The following is a 24,132-nucleotide window of genomic DNA, read 5'->3' as shown; positions in this document are numbered from 1 at the left end:
ATGAAACTATTTGAAAACACTAACATGAACAGCAGCCAGAGTAGTCGGTTTGATCATTTTGAATGTCTTGTGTATGTGTGTGTGTGTGTGTGGGTGTGTGTGTGTGTGCTGTTAAATCTGTATTCACAGTGTGAAAGTAATGATCTGAGCTCAGTATCTCCAGTGTACAATGTGGATTCTCCACTCCAGCAGAGAGCTCTCTGACTCGCCTCTGGCTTGCTTATTAGGGATAAATTCACATATATACAATTTATTTTGGTTTAATTTAATTTGAATGTATTTATTTCTGTAAAGTTACTTTGTGACAATGTCCAATGTTAAAAGTGTTATACAAATAAAATTGAATTGAATTGAATCATTCGCCTTGAGAATAATGTTATGAGCTGCGTATTGAATGGTACACAAAAAATACCAACATGGCCAAAAGATCTAAAATGCAAAAATGACAGACATTAGGATTGATGTGTGTGGACTGAATACAAAGTTTTCTTCCAGGTCTTATCCAAAATCTCTGTTCTCAGTGCAGTTTATAGTGACAGACTGGTGGATTCAGGAGCACACAAAAACGCAAACACACAAAAATAAATACTGAGGTTTGAGATTTCTCCACCTTTGAGAACATTTTCGAAAACATTTGTTTCAGTTACCCAAAATACAGTTTTTGTGTGGGTAGAAAAAAAAACTTATTATCTACGTCTGAGTGTTTAGCGCTCATCCTAAGGTTTATGGAGTAAAACAACAACGACAGACATAAACACCTATCTGTATTTGTATCTGTTTAGAACGCATTATCTGTGTTCATACTCAGTTACATCCCTATTGCAGATCACACACACACACACACACACACAATACACCTTAATCCACTCCCACAAACACACCACTAGAATGACACTGGATAATGAGGCAGGTAGAAATAATGATCGAGGTGTGTTTAGGGTGAGGATGCAGCAAGAGCAATGCAACGAAAAAAAAAAAAACAGTGAAAAAAACAAGAAGTAGATTTATAAAATATTTTTCTGCTCTTACTATCTATTGTATATAATAACTGAAAATTATTCTGTTCCAGTGACTCAGCAGTCACTCAGCCGTGATGGTGACTGTCGCAGGTGTTTAGTTTCAGGAACTGAGGAGTGTTATAACTGGTCATGCAGCACCTGTTTAGTTCTTATCTTATCTTTCTGTCATCTCAGTTTCATGACATTTTCCTGTTTTCATAATTGTGGCTGTTTTTGTGGCTTTGAATTGTATTTCAAGGTTTGTTTGCTTTAGGTTGACTCGATGCCTTCGTGCTAATTACTTTTTCTAATTAGACAATGTTCTGAAATGTAATTAGACAACTTGTACTTTTACTCCAGTAGCATGTTACCAAAGGAAACTCTACTTTCACCACTTCTGATATATTAACAAAGATTTAGAAGCAATACATGTTTAACAGATTAAGTATCCATGTAGACCTCAGGCAGTAAAACTGGTCGAAATCATTTAGCTTTTTAAATACAGTTGTGTTCAAAAATTTGGGCACCAAATTACATTTTTTTGTTTCATTTGTTTTATGTCCAAAACATCCCAAATTTTGCACATGCCACAATTACTATTGTATTTTTGATATATATTTTTAAGTTGACCAAATACTATAAAGTAACTGTGCATTAACATGCAGAAAATATTATTTTTTAAATAGATTGCTGCAGAGGTAGTGTTAATGTCTTTTCACTTCAAAAATCAACAAAATACTGTATGTTATTTGGCCAGGGGTACCCAAACGTTTGCATACAACTATAACAGTTTAATTATTACAGAATCAAATTCAATTCATTAATCTATCCTAAAACATACAGCTTCTATTCTACATGATGTAATTTATAAGCCACAGTTAATATTAAAGCTAAAAAACATGTATTACATTAAGTCTATGCTGAGACAATTTGGTAGGTAATGTTGACCATTACAAAACTGTACAATCTACAATTATTAAAAAAAAAAAAACTCATAATCTTGATATAAATTGATGTAGGAATTCATCTATCTGTAGCTATTTAACGAGAAGAATATTAAATCTGTGTGTTCATTAAAAAAACAATTACTGTAAATGCATGAAGTGGAAACAATTTAATATATTAACATTTATGAGCAGATGAATAACATTTATAACCTATTATTATTATTTATATTTGTAACTAATTATTAAATTATGACAAATTACCTTGTGGACAATTGCTTGTATGTGTATGGTAAGTAAGGGACAGTAACCAATGTCTTTAATGGCTTTTAACTGACGCTAATTTGGTTTCAAAAGTAGATGAAAAATGTTTTTTCCATATAACAAGAACACAGAACAAAACAAAGAAAAAAAGCAGAACAGAACTCTTTGTAACACTGTCTTCTGGCTTATCTCATAAAAGTGAAATACACAAAAGGAGTCATTGTTCTCACCACACACACATACACACATACACACACACACACACACACACACACACACACACACACACATGCCCATGTGATTGTTGACGTAGTTTAATCTGAAGTCTCACTGTGATTCAGCACTTTCCTCAACTCTGTGTGTGTGTGTGTGTGTGTGTGTGTGTGCATGACTGTAGGCAGAAACGCAGAGAGGGAGAGACAGAATGAGAGAGAGTGAACTGATGTGAACTGATGACACACACAAACACACACACTGTATGAGGATTAACAGAGTAATGTGATCAGGTGAAACATGTATCAGCAGAAACACACAACACACTCTCATTAGCTCACAGCTGTAAAGACTTCCTCCTCTGACATGACACTCTCAGACACAACGCTGCTGGATCCATACACAAGGGTTACAATTGTTGCTATGGGAACCAGCGTGTGTGTGTGTGTGTGTCCCTTAAATGCAGGTCATGGCTGTGTAAGTCGAGACCCGCTTTAACATCTGTGTATTTATAAAGCTGATCCACATTGTCACGTCACACCTCTCGCGCTTCTGTTCCACAGCAAGGTCAGTGATGTTGAGGAAAGCTGAGCCATGTGGTCGCTCATGCGGCTACAATTCATTCTGACACACACACACACACACACACACAATTTAAGATTGGTTTAGTAAACTTGAGTAGTCTATTCAGTCCTACAGCATTTTATCCTGGTCAGGCTGCAGGTGTACTTTCCCAGAAATACCGGGCATGAGGTTTTGCTTACAAAGGTCCGCATAAGTGACTAACATGACTGAATGGCAACAACAGTCCCCTTTTAATGTTTAACCATTAGTTTATGGCTATAATGGTTATGTTTTGTATTGTAGTGGTGATTCACATTACCAGTATTGATGAATGCCACAGATTCTGTGCATATGTTCTGAATTACACATGAGGAGAATAAAGAAACACTTCCCTGTCTGATAATTTAAAAAAAAAAAAAAACAAGTAATGTGGACAGCTTGATAATAATCAGACCAGAGTCTCTCTCTCGCTCTCGCTCTCTCTATATATATATCTTGTTTTTAACCAGTGATGCAGGGTAGATGGAGCGTAGACAGGTTGCGTAATCACAGGTTATTATAGCAATCACGCAGTCCACAACTGGTTACTACACAACTGAGATATCATGACATCATGTCACCTCTCACCATAATGCATGTGAGAGTTTTGAGTTTAAACAAATAATTACACAAGTGCATTACATAAAAAATTTAAATGTTGAAACAAAAGAGAATTACTATAAATCACGAGAAGTGTATTTACCAAGAAAGGAGTATATATATATATATATATATATATATATATATATATATATATATATGTATATACACATACACATATATATATATTTATATATACACACACACACACACACACACACATATATATGTGTGTGTATATATAAATTACAAATAAAGAACAGGGATGTAGTTTTGCTATTTTGCTAGTCATTTTTTTTAGAAGATTTCTTGGTTGAATCAAGTTAATACAAAACATTTGAACTAAGTCAATATAAAATCCACTCTGTTTTTATTTTTAACCTCCTGACGTTTTTACAGCGTGTACAGAAAAAAATCCCCATGAAAGTCACCTGGCCAGGTGAGGCTCCGCCCACTATAGAAAGCTCCCACAAGTATGTGTAGTCAGTTTGCAGCTCAGTATCTGGCAGCTGTAACTCTATACACTTCTCCTCAAAGCCACACTTGTCTCACAGCCAGGGTGAGTCTACGTCTGTTTTTATTCAACCGATGATTGTTTCAAAAGGACACGCACAGAGGTGTTTTTAAAATGCATCCAGTGCTCCGTATGCTCTACAGATTTCATAGCTAGTGTTGATGCTAGTCAGGTGTTCTCTGGCATTGTGTGGTAGGATTTTTAAACATTGTCAAAAATGTATGTTGTAACTTCTTTTCTTTTCAACATTCCCTTATTCTCATCTGCAGTCGCTAAAAAACTAATGTAATTTATTCATTCCTGTGCTTTTTATTCTTTGCTTTTTTCCACTTACTCATAACTCATAAACAAAACAAAACAGCATTTAGTTTCATGCCATTCAGATGAGAATGAGGGAAATTCTATCTTCCTCTAACGTATTTTGTAGATTTTTTTTTTTTTTGCATTTTTTTCCAACAGTCTCAGTGTGAACATCATTTACAAGGTTTTGTGGGAAGTAGCGTTATCTCCCTCTCTCTCTCTCAAACACACACACACACACACACACACACACAGTAAAAAATTGGTAGCAATGATGCCCTCTTATTTATTTCCCTATTAGTGATGATTATGCATGATTAATTTAAGTTTATTCCAAAACTCAGCTCGTTCTTAACAACAACAACAACAACAATAAATAAGATCTGCGTCACTGACATAATCACAGGTGACGGAGCCGATTATTAACAAAACAAGAAAAACATCTGCTTAAAAACAACCCTGGATTAAGCAAATGGACATCAATCAGTATCAAAGCACAATCAAAGTGAAGGGCAGAAGCAAAACGTCAAAAACCAGGAATGAACAGAAGTGGCCATATTATATTTTAGATTTTTAAAAATATCTACAATAATGTTTGTCTCTGTTATTTTTGCACAGCTGTCTTACATGTACAGTTGCATCTATTCTTTTTTTTTTTTAAAACAGCTGTTTTATTTATCTATTTATTTTTTAGTAACTACAGATAAATTTAGGTCTAAATTTAAAAAAAAAAAACTACAGGTACATTTAGGTGTCTTTAGCATTTGTTTGTCATTTTAGATACATTTTTACAAAGAACTACAAAGAACAAAAAGAAATTTTTGGTTTCGATATTATTTTTTGACAAATGTTTTTGAAGCTATAAGATGTGTGTTTTTGCTTATCGTTTCAGTCCAAACATTCAGCAATCAAAATGAGCAAGTACTTTAATTCCTGGGTTTCATGGTTTTATAAAGCCTGATGTGTTTGTGTCATCGATTAAACTTAAATCTTTCTGACCGTACACTGATGTTCCATTCCACTGGAGGAATGAAAATCGACTTTTTCAATTGTATAAACGAATGCATTATTTTATCACCACAAGTCTGTTATAAGATTAGTCAGGATGCTGTTGGGTTTCTGTGTGTAGAGTATTGTGACTGTGTTTAGCTGCTGGTGAGCAGGGCCATGGGAAACAATTCACACCTCTCCACAATAACACTGGTACAGACATAAAACAGACAGCACAACTAATGATTCTTTGATAGTGAAACACTGTAAACAACTGCCATAATAAAACTAACATTAACAATAATACCAGTAGGCTAGGTATAAACAGAAATACTTATTAAACACTGCAAATTCTTAAAGGCCTAAGTGTCTACTTTCATATGAACCATTAACCACTACTGTGGAGTGTGACAATAAATTTTGAACTGGTGTAATTTTCATCCAATTCTTGTTGCCTGAGGAGGCTGAAACCAAGCCATCAAACCAAATATCACATACATTTCATCCCATAAGATAAATGTCACACTAGACAAAAAAACTGAAGCGCAACCCTAATAGAGTCTACCCTGGAGTCCAGCTGCACAGCACAATGCGCATTGTGCCTCTACTGCAAATGTTCGTCTACACAAAATATTCCTCCACCTTCCCTACAACAAATAAGTGTTTAAAGGTGAGGCAATGGGGCGCTGTAGTGACGTTAAAAGCTAAATAAAGGATTATAACCATATGTTCATGGTAGAGTTCATTTTAAAAAAAGAAAAAACAACCCCACGCATTTTGATTGACGTGTTGTTATAATGCCCAGCCCAGGCAAATGTAAAGCTGGTCAACATGTCAAACTTCAAAGTTGAACATTTATTCTCTGGGTCTGATGCCAAACTCCTATGCAATAAGAAGAGGCTCAGACAGCATGCAGTTTTTTTAACACCACAATGATAAGAGTTAGAAAACAGAAATAATTTAATTACAGACTAAGATAGCAAACGCTGACTAAAATGAGGTAGAGAGTGAACTGGAATGAACACTCAAAAATAGGAATAACAAGTAAGGGAAATATCTTGACACTAGAAAAGAACACGCACTGCATTATTTTCAAAATTATTAACATTTTTATTTAGTAATCACAAAGCCACCAACAAGGAATGGCTAACCCATCAAAAGTTTGAATTGTAACTGTTTAGCAAAATTTGTCAAAAATCCATCCCTTTGCTAATCATTATGAGCTGTTGTTATATCCTGATCATGTCATTTATCTCTGCCTGTTTGTGTAGATGTGGTTGTATCTTGTGCTCCTGGGGTGTTTGAGGGTGTGTGAAAGTTACCCCGGTGGTAAGGTTTCTTCCAGTTGTGATAACATGCTTCCTTCTCATGGAACCGTGGCTCAGACCAGTGCAGCGCCGTACACTGTTACAGTGGACAGCAGCACCTATAAAGAAGGAGACACCATCACAGGTAAGACATGATGATTTAGAATAACCTAACTTACCCTACATTCACAATAGCAAGTGTGACATTTGAATTGAAATTTTAGACAGCAAAGTGACAGACGAATCCAAACAATTGTCTTGAATGACTCCTCGGACCAATCCTACAGCGCATGTGGTCTGACATTTCTTCAGTTCCCTACTGGTTTCCTCTTATCCTGTCATATACAACCTCTCGTTAAATGTGTACAGAGACATTATGAAGAAGAATAAAGCTTGTAAGGAAGTAGCAGAGATCTCTGGTGGCGCTGATGAGTGTACGTAGCTAGTACAGTTAGCTTATCTTCCAGCAAAGCTAGTACAAAAGCGAGTAATTTTAATTAGTTTCCTATAGAAGGCATATATATATATATATATATATATATATATATATATATATATATATATATATATATATATATATATATATATATACTCACACTACTATTTCTCATCTGAACAAGAAAAAAAAATTAATTAAAAAAAAACTTGGGAGGGATTACATACAAAAGGAACAACAGAAGCAGTCACTACACATCCACAAAAGACAAACTACAACCACAATTAGACAAATTATTCAGAGTTATACACTGAGCATTACTTCACGAAGTGGATGTGGAAATGACATTCTTATGTACTGTGTGGTAGGGACTGTGTTCAGGTGTGTGTGATTAGAAATCCGGTGACAGTGAATGTGACAGAGTTCGTGAATATTGGGCAGTGTGGTCCATGGCAGCCATGTCTGTATGCCATGGCATGTTCTGGGAAACAGAGTTTCTTCCTGATTCTTGTGTTGACCTGACAGATGCATTATCTGTTCAATCCAAACAATGTTTTCTGACTCAGTTATGTTCCTACTGTATACACCACTGTTTCTTTGTACCATTGTGTTTTATCATGCAATACTGTTATAAAGTCCTGCTTCATCTTACTTCCCAGTTTTGTCACTCACCTGTTGCCCTCAGTTTGACTTTAGCTGAATGGTTTTTGACTCACTATGGAATTCAAATTTGGATTTGTCCTAATAATAAAGAACCTACATTCGTCCTGCCTCTCACTTTCCAGTTAAGACTGTACCTTTGTGTTTGGGTTAGCGTGTGTTAATGATGATTTTCAACCTGTTAGCCATAGCATTTACATCTGACACCATGTAACACTGTGTGATGTAATCTTAGTGTCGAATTATGAGTTAAACATAAAATCTAGGCTTGAGGAGTTCATTGCTAGCATACGCAAGAGCGAGCAACATAAACACAGCTAAATAAAATGTTCTGTGACACCACTGACTGATTGTTACTCATTTCAGTATCAGTATTGGTGTTGACTTGTACCAAAAACCATGTGCTCACCTGAAAAAAAAGGTATCGATGGCATCCTATACACACCTCATACAAAGATGAGAGAGAGAGAAAGAGAGAGCAATGGAGAGAGAGAAAGCCAGCATAGTGCCCAGCCCCCTGTCTGAGCTCAGTTACAAAAGAGAAGTGTTCTTTACGCTAAAGAATGAAAATAGTGTGGATAATGAGGAATGGTTTCTGAGAAGACAACCACATCCTACACGCACACACACACACACACACACACACACAGAATACAAAGACCAACAGCAAAAACAAAAAAACCACAACACAAAAACTCTACATTTGATTTCACCTCTCAGTTTCTAAAAAGATTTGTTTGGCCAAAAATAAATTACACAACGTCCCCTTTACCTCAGACTTTAGTCAGTCGGCTAAGAAAGATCACTGGAGCTACGAGGATAATATAGCTAACAAGTAATGAATATGTATAGCCTCCAGTTTAGCATTTGTAGAGAATTTCAGTGTCTCAAACAGACCTGCTGATGTGCTTTCAGACTCTGTATGAATGACACACTGTTTTCTATAAACATGGACAAAAGTCCTGTTATAGTGACTTCACTTTCTTCTTCAGCACAGAGTTTGGTGTCACTGCGCACCAATATCAGACTCAGGTGGGGGGGCGTGGCCAAAAGTCTGAAGGTAGCATTTAATATGTATATGCATTTTCTTGAAACACTTATAAAAGTGTTTGTGTTACTGAGCCAAACAATGTTTCAGTAGTATTCAGACAGAATTCATTTTATTGGACATATATCTGTTAAGGAATGATGCCAGAGGATGTCTGTAAATTTCACATGAGATAAGTGATCTCTGTATAAATCACAGAGTCGTCACCATGTAGTCATCACTCTAAAAATCCAATTTGTACTAAACACACCTCATTTTATTACAATCTGATTGTTTTAAACTTTATTATAAGCGCTTGTTGCAGGAAGTGTGGCCAAGCAAAGTGAACTTGATCATTAGTAGGTCACATGACCATAACATGTCCGTAGTCTGTATCTGTGCTCACAACTCAGTAATTTCCAGCACTTCCTAGAGTGTCTTTATACTGAAGAAAAAACATAAAAAATCTTTTCCCACAGGATATAAAACAATCTTGTCCAATTCAGATGTCAATCATGTCAATTCAGATGGTATATATATATATAATATATACTACTTGGAGTTATTACCAGTGATCCTGTGATCCTGACCCCTTCCTGTCTGGTTGGAGTTCTCATCAGTTGGAGTTCGCTCACTGCTGCTGGGGGTGGCCCCATATGGATGGCCTGAAGATCATTGGGATTGCTGGGGATGGTGCCGTTTGGGGGCTGTGGAGATGGCTTTGGACTGCGGTTCATATGGGGAGCTGTACTGTGATGGCTGGGTACTGCGATTGCTGTGGTGGCTTTGGGGCTGCGTTTGCCACGAGCAGTTTTGCACTCAGGTCTCCATCAGTGGACAGTGGATAGGTTCAACAAAACAGACTTCATTTGAAAACTGTAATAAATTTCCTGGTTACACGATTGCATTATTTGTCCATGTAGTACAGAGTTCTAGAAGGGATTTATTTATAATTGCACTGTCCTGTGTAGTAGATGAGGATGGGTTCCCTTTTGAGTCTGGTTCCTCTCAAGGTTTCTTCCTCATACCGTCTCAGGGAGTTTTTCCTCACCACCGCCGCCTCTGGCCTGCTCATTAGGGATAAATTCATACATTTGCAATTTATAACCTGAATGTATTTATTTCTGTAAAGCTGCTTTGTTACAATGTCCATTGTTAAAAGCGTTATACAAATAAGTAAATAAAACTGAAAAATTTAGCTATTTCATATGGGAATAAAATCCCAGAGCTACTCCAGTAATAATTGCATTAACTAATAATTAAAATAATTGTAAGCTACATTACCCTCATAGCTATTTGGGGCAAGGATAATTATTATATTGAATTTCTTCCTTTATGGCAGGAAATGCAAACTAACCACTACGACTGCCTTTTCAGTGACTCTGAGTGCAACCTCAGGGAGTTTTAAAGGGTTTCTACTGGAAGCGAGGCTGGTGGGAGGGAACAGCGCCATCGGTTCCTTCAGTGTGGTGAACTCTAACTCCCAGGTCCTGACCTGCTCTGGACTGTCTGTAAGTTTCCTTCAAGAGATCATTCCACAATCTACACAATCATTAAATCAGACAGATATGTTGTGGTGAGAAGAAGATAAAAAAGCCATTCATTTTTGTGTTGGCCTTCAGAACTCCGCTGTCTCCCAAACGTCCAGCACCTCAAAATCGCAAATCCAGAGTAAATGGAAAGCACCAACATCTGGCAACCTCAACAACATTGAGTTCAGGTAAGAGTTCTGCTTTCCTTTCCATTTATGTTCTTAAGTCTGAACAGGATATTCATATAGATTTCAGTTAAACACTGCATTTAAACCTGCTGTTATAGCAAAGTGTTTTATTCCTCATATACCACAGCAATTTACCAACTATTACAATTGTTTATTTATTAATAACAGACACATTGTACTTTTTATCTGTTTATAGTTACATTTAATCTTGTGGAATGTCTGTAAAATGGTTCCTGTTCTCACTTACGTTATAGCAGCTATAAACAGTCGTTCCCTCAGAAGTCTCTCTTTTTTTCTTTCTCTTGACAAAAAATGCAGTCATGTTACTGAGAAACTGCCAAGAAGAGTAAACTCCTCTGTCCTAAAAATGTCAGAAAATTTAAAGTTACAGCTTTACCTCTGACTGTTACAAAGCACTGACATTGGAGACTCCTTCCATAAATGCTAAATAAACATATTTCTCCTTACAGAAAACTTGATATCAATGATTTTTTAAAATCTGTTTATGTGGAGCATCCGCTGTACAAGTCCCTGTGAATGAGCTGTTACTATAGAAACGATAACATGTCAGAATGCACTATTGTCAGAGCTGCTGTTATAGAAAATTAATCAACACCTTCTGACCAATCACAATCCAGAATTTAACAGTGCTGTGGTGTAATATGTTCTTAACCAACAGTAAATGGCAACATACTCAAACGTTTTTGTAATTCCCTGCATATGGTTTCTTTCTCAGAGTCACATTTGTCCGTGATTTCTCCACCTTTTGGGTGGGAGTGAAGAGCGCACAGATCACCTACAATGGCACAGTGGTGAGAGTCTACACTTAGATAAATTAGTTCTTTGGAGAGTTAATGGTCTTTAGCTTGAATTGTTTTTTTTTTAATGAAAATTCTTTGCTATATTAATTTAAGGCGAAATTCTGGTTAGACAGATAGAAAAAGAAACACACAGTAAATTGATTAGGTAGATACACTCTTAGAAACAAAGGTTCCTCAACGGTTGTTTCTATGAAAAGCAAACCCTCTGTTGTAAGCTTCTACGTAGGAACCTCCAGAGGGACAACCAGAGTGTTATAGCGTAAGATAAATAGATAGCTAGTTAGAAGGACTGTACAGACAACTGCATTGATAGAAAACCAGTTAGATATTTAAATAAAAAAATGAGGCAGGAGGACAGACAGCAACAGACAAAAGTAGACAGACTCAGACACATAGAAAAGAGACAGTGGCAGACAAAAAGAGACAGATAGAAATAGACAAAAAGAGACACGGACAGGCAGTCAGGAATGCAGACAGATAGAGAGACCGACAGCCAAAATATTGTTAGATTGTTAAATATGTAACCAAAACTAATAGATAAACAAATAGGCTGATAGATAGATAGATAGATAGATAGATAAAAATGCAGACAGACAGAAATGTAGACAGAGATACAGACAGATAGAGATGCAGACAGACATAAAAAATACAGACAGACAGAAATGCAGACAGAGGTATAGAGAGAGAAATACAGATAGACAGACCTACAGACACAGAGATATTGACAGACAGAGACAGACAGATTGTACATGATTGTTTACTGACATTATAACTGTTTTGGATTGTTTTCCTTAAGACTGGTACCATTTCCACTTCAGTCACCTCCACCTCCTCCAGCATCTCCAGCGCAGGCTGTGGGAGCAGTAAGACGTGTTTAAACCAGCCGACTGACTGCGACCCTTCCACCAACTCCAACTGCTACTTCATGTCTGCCACACCCTTGTCCTCAGGGTCAGAATTCAAGTTCGAGATCTCCGGCCGTGCGGAAGGCTACGTCTCCATCGGCTTCTCAGATGACACAGAGATGGTACAGATTTATCTCTCTAAACTGAATATTTTTTTACATTTCAGACATAATTTAATAAAATACCCTGTTAAAAAAAACAGATTGAGTAAAGGTAGTTAGAGCAGTAGCTCTTAATATGATCTAAAGACAGAGAGACAGTGGAAAAGACAAACAACCATCCAGAACATAAACATTTACCTCATATGTGTTCATAGATTACCAATAAATTATGGGTACACTTAATTAACATTATACTGTAATATACTTAGCGCTGACCTCTAACTGAATTTACATGAGTTCTGCCATGTTGACAAAGTCACTGAGAAAGTGTGTGTGTGTGTGTGTGTGTTATTTCAAAGGGGAATGACGACATCTACATATGTATGAAGGACACAAATGATATGATCCAGTTACAGCACGCATTCTCAACAGGAACTACAACACCAACAACCATCGCCCTGGTATACAATCACAGACACACACACACACATACACACACACATACGCAGATACATTTATTTCTCTCTATACACGTGTGTGTTTATTACAGGGGAATGTGACAGTGCTTAGTACATCACAGAATAACGGCGTGATCAGCTGCTCCTTCACATCCAGGAACCCCATCAGCACCACCAGGAGCTCCACACCATCCAACAGCTACTACATCTTCCTCGCCAGCGGTGCCACCAGAAATGGTATATACACACACACACACACACACATAGTTTTTATTGGACTTGTTAATTTAAATTAAAGACTATATAAAATAAAAACATTAATAAAAATCACAATATCATGAATTTATTTAATTACTTATTTACCTTTTGTGTTTCGGTGCTTAAGCACTAGTGGATTATCGCAGCACCAGCTAGATAAGTCAAGAGAATATACAAACAAAGTCACGTAGTGACGTAGGCTGAGCTTCGAAGATAATAGACACATTGTCTCTGCGTTCAGCCTCTCTTGCTTTCTCGCCTGATAGAGATAGGTCTCTATTCTTTGTTTGATTTTCTGAGCTGTCAAGTGCAGCTTACAAGAGAAACGAAGTATCGTCCTCACAAGCTGTGACAGCATGACAACATGGCTGGGTCCAATGTTGCCATACAGAGTGTTACTACAGCTTATGGGATGCTGTCCACTGCCACTTCTGTGATTCCACTGGGCCTGCTCCACCTCAGGCCTTTCCAGTGGTGGAACAACACTTTGCAGTTGAACCCCATCAGACATCGTCATTGGTTGATTGCTGTTTCCCACCATTGTGTTGAGACAATGGAATTGCTGGGAGTGTTTAATGGTCACGACTGATGCTTCCCTTATGGGGTGGGGTGCAATTTGGAATCACAGGGTATTCGTGGCCGTTGGTCTCCAGATCAGTCCACAGACCACATCAACCTCCAAGAAGTACATGTGGTTTTCTTAGCCCTGCAGTACTTCTTGCCAGTTCTGGCAGGCCATCATATGGTCATTCGGTCTGACAACACCTCGACGGTGTTCCATCTGAACCATCAAGGTGGCATGGAGTCACTCAAGTCCTTGCATCTCACTCACAAGATCCCCACCTGGTGTTTTCCCTGACTAGCATCACTGAGGGTGGTTCACCTTCCCGGATCAAGCAGTCTGATAGCAGATGCTCTTTCAAGGGATCTTCTGCATGGAATGGAGGCTTCACCCAGAAGTGGGGCAGAGCATATGGCATCAGTTCAGTGAAGCAGAATTGGATCTTTCTTGCATCAGAGGCAACCACTCAGTCTTGTTTGTGGTTTGCGAGGAAGGAGATGTCCAGCCCGTTGGAGCAGGATGTGCTGTTTCACAAGTGGCCAAAATGCCTACTTTATGCATTTCCTCCTATTCCGCTGTTTTGGGAGACTCTACGCAGGGTCTCCCTGTGCAACTACAGGGTGCTCCTTGTAGCACCCCAATGGCCAGCCAGACCTTGGTTTCCCATTCTTCTGAAACAACTGGTGGGCAGGCCCCTGGAAGCTTCCACCCCGGAAGGATTTGCTATCACAGATGGACGGCTGCATTTGGCAGCCGGATCCAGCCCGTCTACAGCTTTGGGTTTAGCCTCTGGGTCCAACCCTCTTTTAACTGATTGTGAGCCTGCTGTTTTTCATATTCTTGCTAGTGCTAGAGCTGCATCCGCATGTCAGCTATATGCTGCGTGCTGGAATATTTTCTCTTCATGGTGCAGGTATCGTGGGTTGGATCCTACATACTGTGAAGTTCCAGGTGTTTTGAGTTTTTTGCAACATCTTTTGGCAAGGCAGCTCCCACATTAAAGGTTGCAGCCATTTCTGCATATTATGTGCCAGTTAACGGTTCTTCACTTGCTTCCAATACTCTTGTTGGTAGTTGGTAGACGTTTAAGGCCAGCCCGCAACCCCCATTTTCCTGGAGGGGATTTACCACTTGTGCTTGACTTTCTCTGTTTGCCACCATTTGAGTCTTCGCAGATTGCTGGCTTTAAGTGGGTATCTTAAAACTGCCTTTCTGTTGGCCATCACTTCCAGCAAGTGAGTCAGTGAGTTACATGCATTGTCTGTTAGTGAGCTATGCATGTGTTGGTTGCTGGAGGATTCTGGCATTGTGCTTTGGCCAAATCCATCTTTTCTTCCTAAAGTTTTATCTCCTCAGTTTGTGAATCAGTCTATCAGTCTGGCTGCATTTCATTGTTCATCCCAATCAAATGAGTTGAGGGATCAGCTCTTGTGCCCTTTGCAAAAATTAAGGTGTTATGTGGATGCTACCATTCATCTTAAACAGACTGATCAACTATTTGTTTGCTATGGTGGTGTCCGGAAGGGTGGGCGCTGTATCAAATCAATGGTTGTCAAATTGGATTGTGGAGGTGATCACTCTGGCATACAAGAAAGCCCAAAGGCCCCTGCCAGGAGGTATCTCTTGTAATTCTAGCAGGGATTTGTCTACATCTTGGGCTGCCTTTAGAAGAGTCTCCATTACCCTATATCTGTGCGGCTGCTACCTGGGGTTCTCCATGTACCTTTGCTCGCCTCTACACGATCAATGTGGCTACCCCTCATGCTATGAGTTCAGCGGTTCTTCAAGGGCAGCCTTGACAGTTTTTGGGTGAGTGGCATTCCTCATGACTATGTGGGTAGGAATCATCCACTAGTGCTTAAGCACCGCCTCTGCCAGTCAGGAGGAATGAAACAGAGTGCTAGTTATGTCGGTAACTGTGGTTCTGTGATGACTGCCAGAGTTATTTGTCACTTGGATTGCGCAAGAAAGACTTACTGAGGCTGAATGCTGAGCTAAAGTGGCTATTATCCTTGAAGCTCAGCCAATGTCACTATGTGACTTTATGGAATACTCTCTCGACCTATCCAGCTGGCACTGTGATAATTCAGTACTTAAGCACCACCTCTGGCGGTCATCCGGAATTTACAGAACCACAGTTACCTACGTAACTAGCAAATTTTCTATAGTTTTATATTTAAAAAAAATATACCTTTTAGGCTATTTTTGTTGTTTATTTTGTGTTGCAAAAAAAAAAAATTGTGTTTAAAAAAAATTAATGTTCGATTTATACATAGCAGCTTTCTACCTCTCAAGTTCACTTTACAAAAAAACAACCAAAACAATTAAACAAACCTACAAAACTTCCAAAAGAAAGAGAAAAGCAATTTCCCCACTTTATTTGTATATAAACATTTTAAAATATATATAAGCATGATATCATTTCAAATTAAAACAATATTACTGATAAGAAAAGAACAGAAAGTGATATTTTAAGGCAGAAATAATGCTCAGAATAACAGTTTGCATTACAATTACAACATCAAATATTTGTTTAGGCATACCTAAACAAATCTCACGGTGTTAGTTTTTTCTTCTATGTGACATCTACTTTTAAATATACTTGATGTTGTTACTCTTACTTGTTTGGATGGATTGTAATTAGAATTCCTCAATCATATACTAGTGCTTGAGACAAATAAAATGTTTAAGCAATTATTAAAAAAAATATAGACTTACCATACCTCAGGGATACTGTAATACTATCACATGTTTATGTGGAGATTTTCTGCACACTCATATGGGAAAATAAAAATGCCGTGTCTGCAAAACTGTAGTCACGAAATGTCCTGATCTCAGCTGCAGTGTTTATCCCATAATAATTATAATTTCACACTGTTTCGAGACGTCAGAGTGTTGTTTGTATTGTGACCATGCAGGTGTAGGTGTGGTGTGTGTGTGTGTGTATAATTCCACTGTAACTTTGACTGAACATTCATGTACATGTTGCTACAAGCATTGATGGCTGGTCACGATACTGAATGCAGCAGCTAAAATTGTCCTACCTCTGCATTGCGTTTATGAAACCATTAGGGTTGAGGTGTATAGCCCTGTACAGCACTATAGGTCTCACTGTAGGCAGAAAACACAAACACACAGGAGCACACTCACTGAAAGACAGAAAGGCACCGCCATCCTCATTTTTTAGCCGACTGTTTCAAGTCTATAGTCATGCCACGTCTCTTCTGAATAGCAAGCATGTTAAACAGAAAAGCTGTTCTTGACAACTTTTATTCAAATCACACAGGGCACACAAACAAAACTGTTTGTCCTTTTGAGTTACACTACACGGCCAAGATTATGTGGACCCTGACCATCACAGTCATGTGGTTCTTCCCCAAACTGTTGCACATATGGGTGTGATGATCAGATGTCCACATACTTTTGGCCATATAGTTTATTTCTATTCTGTCTATTTTTGTCTATTTGTGTATGTAACAATGGATCTTCAATTTCATTTTTATTGTCCCTCTAGGGGAAACTATTTTTGCAGCAAAGTGCCATGCCATAACCACATCAATACAAAATTTTAGTATTAATAAAAACAAATAGAGTACAAATACAAAGACATAACAATATATACAAGATATCAAACATATACACATGTTCTTGTACACATACTCTGATGTAGACGAAAACCAAATAATGATATCAGAGTAACAATGTGCTGGAAATAAGTAAGTGGATTATTAGCTGAAGTACAGGTGTGTTTATCTGATAACAGCCTGAGTCACAACAGCACTGAATAATCTGATAACTACGAAAAACAGATAATGACTGGATCATTAGTGTATGTGCGTGTGTGTGGGTGAGTGTGTGTGAGAGAACACAGTTTGTGAAATTCACACTGCACAGCAATTACTGAGCACTTTTTTGTCTTTTTTTTTTGTAAACTGTGTGATCTTGACCTGAGTGAGAAAAGAAAGTGTGTGTAGTTACTGTTTGAAGTGTGTGTTCTGACAGGTGTGATCCAGAAGCACACCACTACACCCTTAATTAGCAGCACTAAGGTGGACATCACCAATCCTCAGATACTGGAAAGTCAATCACAGCTACCTCCCATCGTTAAAGCTCACGGTAAGTGTTGATTTATTTTTAAATTCATATCTTTAATTCATCTGCAAGCATTAACACACACACACACACACACACACAAACAGACACACACTAATTATTTCATAATAATAACTAATGCACTGTGTTTGTGTTGTTTCCTGCTGTGTATTACTGTGGATTATAGTGTTTTAAAACATATGTATTCATATATGTGTGTGGATCTGAGTGGAAACAAGAAAGGCTCAAGATACAAAAAACTGAAAAAAGCAAAACCAAAAATGAAAAAAAAAAAGCGCATAAAAAATGAAAAGGAAGTGAATTAAAAGTTTGAAAATAAATGAGAAATAAAAAAATATAGCCTCAAAAAATAAAATAAAAAAATAATAATGGAGAATCTCAACATACAAAACAAACAAACCAAAAAAAAAAGTCTCACAATAAAAAAAGCAATTAAGAGAAAAAAGTTTTAAACTCAATTTTTTTTTTTCAAGGATCATGACACACACATCAATCAATGATTATTGGACTGATCTTCACAGAAAAGAGAATTTTATCTTGAGTTTTTTTTTTTATTTTTTGGCAAAAATATATAGTTCATACTTTTATTAAATATTAATATGAATGTATAGATTTGTGTCTGAAACTGATATATGAGTGATCATTTGTTAATAATAAAGGACTAACAATAAGAGACAATCTCTTAAAATAAACAGATGTTAAGGAAAGAACATCTAAAAAAAGAAAGCATAAATATAAAAAGGAAAATAGAAAACAATAATGAAAGTGTCATAATCCAAAAGTAATAATGAAGTTAAAAAAATAAGAAAGACAAGTCTCAAAATAAAAGGATAACTAACTTACAGGAAATGTTTTAAAATAAACCAAGATAAAATAAAATGTTAAAGGAAAAAAAAAAACACTGTGGAAAGTCTCAAAATAGCAACTAACAAAACTAAAGTGTCTTAAAATAAAAAGGAATTAAGAGAAGAAAGTCTTACATATGAAAATATTAAAAAGAAATAAAGAAATAAAAAGGAAAATAGAGAAAAAATAATGAGAGTGTAAAACAAAAATAATACAAAATAATACAAAAAAACTAATCAAGTTTTACTAAAAAAAAATAAAAAAGGATAGTCTCAAAATAAAAGTTTAAAAAAGTCTCAAAATAAAATAAGATCAAAGAGAAGTGGATTGTGTAGAAATGAAAGGAAATAAAAGTGTGAAGTGTGAATGAGTGTGTGTGTGTGACGTTACTGGGTGTGCTGTTAGTGTGTGTGAGACGTCATTGTGTGTGATGTTATTGTGTGTGTGACGTTATTGTGTGTGACGTCATTGTGTGTGATGTTATTGTGTGTGTGACGTTATTGTGTGTGATGTTATTGTGTGTGTGACGTTATTGTGTGTGTGACGTTATTGTGTGAGACATTATTGTGCGTGACGTTATTGTGTGTGTGATGTTCTTGTGTGTGCGATATTAATGTGTGAGATATTGTGTGTGTGTGTGTGTGTGTGTGTTATTTGGGCTGCAGGTTGCCTGATGCTGATTGCCTGGATGACCACGGGCAGTATGGGAATGCTCATCGCACGCTTCCTAAAGAAAGCTGCCCCTGGACAGAGGTTCTGCGGGAAAGACTTCTGGTTTGTGGTAGGTTTTTGGGTTTCTGTGTATTTTAATAAGATGAAGTACACCAACAGCTCTGTAATATTTCCAGCCACAGAGCCACTAAAAGCCAGAGCACAGACTGAGGTGTGAATATTGGGTGAGAATGTGAAAGCTCATTCCTGAGCTACTGTACAGCAGAAGTGTGAGTCCCAGTGAACAGTAATCACACCACAGCACTGCTGAGCTCAGTGTTCTCACTGGCCAGAAGGTGTTCATCTGATCGGCCTGACGCTCTCATATTAAACACCACGTCCTTACTGTACTGCAACTGAAAGCTGAACTGTGTGTGTGTGTGTGTGTGTGTGTGTGTGGTCCTCAGGCTCATGTTTTGCTGATGGTTCTCTCAGTTGCAGCGACCATCATCGCCTTTATCCTGATATTTTCATACGAACAAGAGTGGAGTGGGGTAAAAACTACACACACTATATATTACACACTACACACTATACAATATACGTACGCTATACACTACACAATACACACTACACACTCTATATTACACACTACAATATATACTACACACTATACAATATAAGTACACTACACAATACATACTATGCACTATACATATATTAAATTATTATTATTATTATTGTTGTTGTTGTGTGTGTGTTTAGGGAGCTCATCCAGTCTTGGGCTGTTTGGTGATGATCCTCAGCCTCGCTCAGCCAATCGGCGCCATGTTCCGCTGCTCACCACAGGACGAGAGGTGAGAGAGAGAGAAAGAGAGAGAGAGAGAGAGAGAGAGAGAGAGAGAGAGAGAGAGAGAGAGAAAGAAATACAGAAAATGAGACAGACACACACACAGATGACATTCGCTCTGTTCTTTTTCCTCAGGAGGTTTATCTTTAACTGGGCTCATGCCATCAACGCATTAGCCATTAAAGGGTTAGCAGGTGAGAACGCTACTCTTTCCTTTCTTTCTTATATATATATATATACCCCCACACACACATATATATACATATACATGACCTTAATATGATCCTCCGTCTGGTGGTCAGTGGCAGCGATCTTCACCGGTTTGCTGATCGCCGACAGCTCGGACTCTCAGTGGATGCCGAAGGTGATGGGCGGATTCGTAGCCTGGGAAGCGCTGCTCTTCCTCTGCCAAGATTTATACCACAAATACAGCCAAAAAGGTAAAAGCTCCCATACTGATCATCTCCAACACTGACAAGTCCTAATGTCAGAGTGTGTAAGCCACAGTGTGTAAATAATGGATTCTTGAGCCAAGTAAAATGTTATTATATTTGATAACTGATTATTTTTTAACCACTGTTGCAACACTTTCAAACCCTGTATCAATGAAATAGGAGTCACATGATTAAGGATTTTTGTACATGCATTTTACATTTATTTATTTACTTTATTAAAATTAAAAGGAATTAATTCAGGGTCACCTGGAAAAATTAGATAATTGAAAATAGAATCACAATGGAGAGAGTGAAAAAAAGTAGACACTGATCTGATTACATTAAAAGAAAAAAAGGGGAAAATTTGTGATTTTCAACAACACAATCTAGTGAATACTCAATGTGAAGGATATACAGTACATTTTGTTAGCTCTTACTTTCTTTCTTTCTTTCTTTAGTAACTGCTCAGGATTGTTAAAAGGGTTTTTCCCCTGAAATGTAGTGGATGTTTGTTAGTGTTTATAAGCTTTCATTAGTTTAAAAGGGAGAATTGTGGACATTGTGTTTCGCTTTATAAATAAATTGTTCATAAACAATGTTTTTTTTCCCCTCAGATATGGACGAATGTGATGTTGATGGGGTGAGTGTGTGAAATCATTTTACTTCTGTCTACCTCTATTTTAAAGAGATTTCACTCCATATGAAATGTTTTTGCTTTATTTTATTCTGCTTTATTAGGTGGGTACAGGAGTGCTTCTGCTGATGTTGTTCTTCACGGGAAACCTGGCATTCCTGGTGGCTCTGCTTGTCGGAATTGGAAAAGCATAATTATGGAAACAATGTCCACAAATCTGAACCACGTTTTTTTTTTTTTAAACTGAAACTCAGGATTTCTGTTTTTTAATCAGGTATATAAGGACACAAACATTTTTGGGTTCATTTGCTTTCACACTCGTCATGATCTTTCAGTAATATATTCAGAAACTGTATGAAACATGTTTTTGTTTGTTAAAATCAAATTTATTTGCCAGATTTCATTTCCCAAGCAAGACTCCACTGGTGGTGTGATGAAGCAGAGTTCCTGTTACCACCTCAAATTTGTTTATTTTCCTTTAACAGCATGTCAAAGTGTTTTATTCCTCTTATACCGCTGCAACTTGCCAACAATTACAATTTCTTATTTATTAAGAAAAAGTCATATTTTATTCATTTATAATTTATGGTTGCATTTAACATTCATGAAACAAGTTAGTTCCTGTTTTCACTTACGTTATAGCAGCTATAAATAGCCATTCCCTCACCAGCCTCTCTTTCTTCTCTCTCTTGAAGAAGATTAAAAAATAATGCAGCTTGATGAGAGAACTGACTGGAAAAGGAGTGTGTGTTACGCATAATGCTTGAATGAAAATATTTGCAAACATTCAAACTGATATTGATATTTTTTACACATACACTGCTTTATCTTTGTAATAATGAAAGCGCATCTGTGAAACCAAACAAACCAAATATGTAGTTCTGTCTTTATTTTCTCCTGAGGGTGTACAAACTTTTGCCTCCAACTCTATGTATTCTATGGAATAGATCTCTGTATATTTATAGGATGTTTACTGTATTTCTGTATGCTGCCTAACAACTCCTACATCCACAGATATTATTGATGTAACTGTATCCTGTCAACCTGATTATTATTATTAATATTATTTTTTGAATATAATAAAATCAAATCTGACCTTTTTTTTCCTTATTACAGTCAGTGTTGCATTAATAGCAGAGCAGAAAGAGAGAGAGAAACAAGAGAGATAGCAATGAGGAAACTTGTTGGCACCTGATACTGACCCCTGGTTCACACAGAGATAACGAGGCCTCTGTAGTCATGTGACACACTAGGACTAAATGCATATCATTTTTCAAAAGGTATGTTATTTATTTAAAAAAAAAAAAAAAAAACTGACACTGCCATCTAGTGTAGATTCACCATTCAGGACTAGCAAGGTAGAAAAATGAATGAATTAATCAAATATTAAACTTTATTTAAGACAATAAATAAAATTAGAGGCAGTAAGACTAAGGCAAACAATAAAAGCTATAAAAAATATAGGATTTTAAAAAAAAAAATAAATTGACATACCTCTGCAGCTACAAACCCATATTTTCTGATCACAGGACAGGATGTTAGGTGTCTAATTGACAGTAAGACATCATCAGGCATCACCAGCCACTCTCAAGTACCATTCTCTCTAATATATTTCACTGCTCATTGAGTCCCATCACTGTTTACATCAACAGTAACTGACTACGACTCAGTGGCTTTAACTTCAGTTATAATCATGCTTTTATTCAGTTTTAATCATTGATCATATCACTGATTTATTAGATTTTCTTTGGCATCCACATGGAAAAGAATGATATCTTACCAAGTAAAAATATTTTGAATATAGGCAAATTCAACTAATGGTTCTCTTTATTAGATTGTTTCTAAACAAATATAAGATTATTAAGCCTATTTCTATATATTTTTACTCATTTCAAGCTTGTCTTATTCTATGGAAACATTATTTTGATTATTTCAAGCATTTATTTCTGGCAAAAAAAAAAGAAAAATAATCTGCCAATAGAATAAAACAATGTTAAGCTTGAAATTAGTAAATATGTCTAGATTAATGGTCTTATATTTGTTATATAATCATCTCACAATGAGAATTATTAGATAACTTTTCCTTTATTCAAGACATCTTCACTTGTTAAGATATCTTTATTGTAGTGCACAGACTGATTTGCTGTTAATAAATGCATTCAAGCTGATTAGTTTGAATTTTCGTGAAATTAAGAACAACTGCACCACCAGCAGTTCATTTCAAATGAACCCGTCCTCCATTTTGGATGTGTTGGAGTTGGGGTCATGTGACAACCAGGGACCAATCACATTAGATCAGGCCTTCGGAAAACCCCATGTTTAACAAGAAAAACTGGAATATTTAACCCTGTCCTGGAGAGCTTTTTTTTTTTTTTTTTTTTTTAAAGAAAGTGGCATTTTTGAGGGCAAAAACATTTTGCGTTTGAAAATAAATAAATAAAGGTTTCAGGCTTAACGTTATCAGGGTAGGTCACAGAGAAAGAAAGAAAATGAGAAACTGACACTGTACGTTTATCTTTTCATCTCAGATCTTATTACTATTCCAAAAGCATGCCATCATCTTCACAGAAAAGGTCTGTCTTATCTCGCCAGGATGATTTTTATCTTTAATATTAGCTTCCAGTCACACTGAGGCAGCAGAGTGTCTGAGCAGCCTGTCTACATTTCATTATGAAGTGTAACAACGTTTTCACATGAATGACCAGTATGTAGAAACACCACAGATCTGTCTCTGCTCTGATCTGGAAAACAAATCTGAGTGCTGATGAAGAGGCTGGAATGTGATCTAGTCTTTGAATTAGTGAAGGCTTTTATTTTAACCACCATGTTTACAAGCAGGGGAGAAAAAAGTACTGGAAGATCCATCCATCCATTTTCTGTACCACTTATCCTACACAGGGTCGCGGGGAGCCTGGAGCCTATC

At 36.9% G+C, this 24,132-nt stretch overlaps 1 protein-coding gene and 1 long non-coding RNA gene across 2 annotated transcripts; one reads left to right on the top strand and one right to left on the bottom strand.

Annotated features, from left to right (window-relative positions):
• The first annotated feature begins 4,092 nt into the window (after positions 1-4,092).
• Positions 4,093-22,310, top strand: zgc:163022 (putative ferric-chelate reductase 1). The gene is made up of 16 exons (XM_026947939.3): positions 4,093-4,181; positions 6,698-6,878; positions 10,234-10,367; positions 10,479-10,576; positions 11,313-11,388; positions 12,194-12,424; positions 12,763-12,864; positions 12,954-13,098; positions 17,684-17,797; positions 19,306-19,421; positions 19,759-19,845; positions 20,057-20,148; positions 20,277-20,335; positions 20,444-20,581; positions 21,190-21,215; positions 21,314-22,310. The coding sequence occupies exons 1-16, from the start codon at positions 4,098-4,100 to the stop codon at positions 21,401-21,403; spliced, it is 1,773 nt and encodes a 590-aa protein (XP_026803740.2). The 5' UTR covers positions 4,093-4,097; the 3' UTR covers positions 21,404-22,310.
• On the bottom strand, positions 6,719-12,293 carry LOC128318943 (uncharacterized). Its single transcript, XR_008302368.1, has 3 exons — positions 12,163-12,293; positions 9,426-9,923; positions 6,719-6,852 (listed from the first exon to the last, which is right to left on the bottom strand). It is a non-coding gene; the product is annotated as an uncharacterized LOC128318943 (long non-coding RNA).
• Positions 22,311-24,132: the final 1,822 nt, after the last annotated feature.

Source organism: Pangasianodon hypophthalmus, chromosome 1 (assembly GCF_027358585.1).
Source record: "Pangasianodon hypophthalmus isolate fPanHyp1 chromosome 1, fPanHyp1.pri, whole genome shotgun sequence".
Classification (NCBI taxonomy): Eukaryota; Metazoa; Chordata; class Actinopteri; order Siluriformes; family Pangasiidae; genus Pangasianodon; species Pangasianodon hypophthalmus.
Note: the sequence above shows the minus strand (reverse complement) of the source record. Positions and strands in the feature narration are given on the sequence as shown.

Coding starts and splice junctions, on each gene's coding strand:
- zgc:163022 (XM_026947939.3), top strand. CDS start 4,098: ATGTGTAGTCAGTTTGCAGCTCAGTATCTGGCAGCTGTAACTCTATAC. Junction 6,879..10,233: donor AGAAGGAGACACCATCACAG/GTAAGACATGAT, acceptor CTGCCTTTTCAG/TGACTCTGAGTGCAACCTCA. Junction 11,389..12,193: donor TCACCTACAATGGCACAGTG/GTGAGAGTCTAC, acceptor GTTTTCCTTAAG/ACTGGTACCATTTCCACTTC.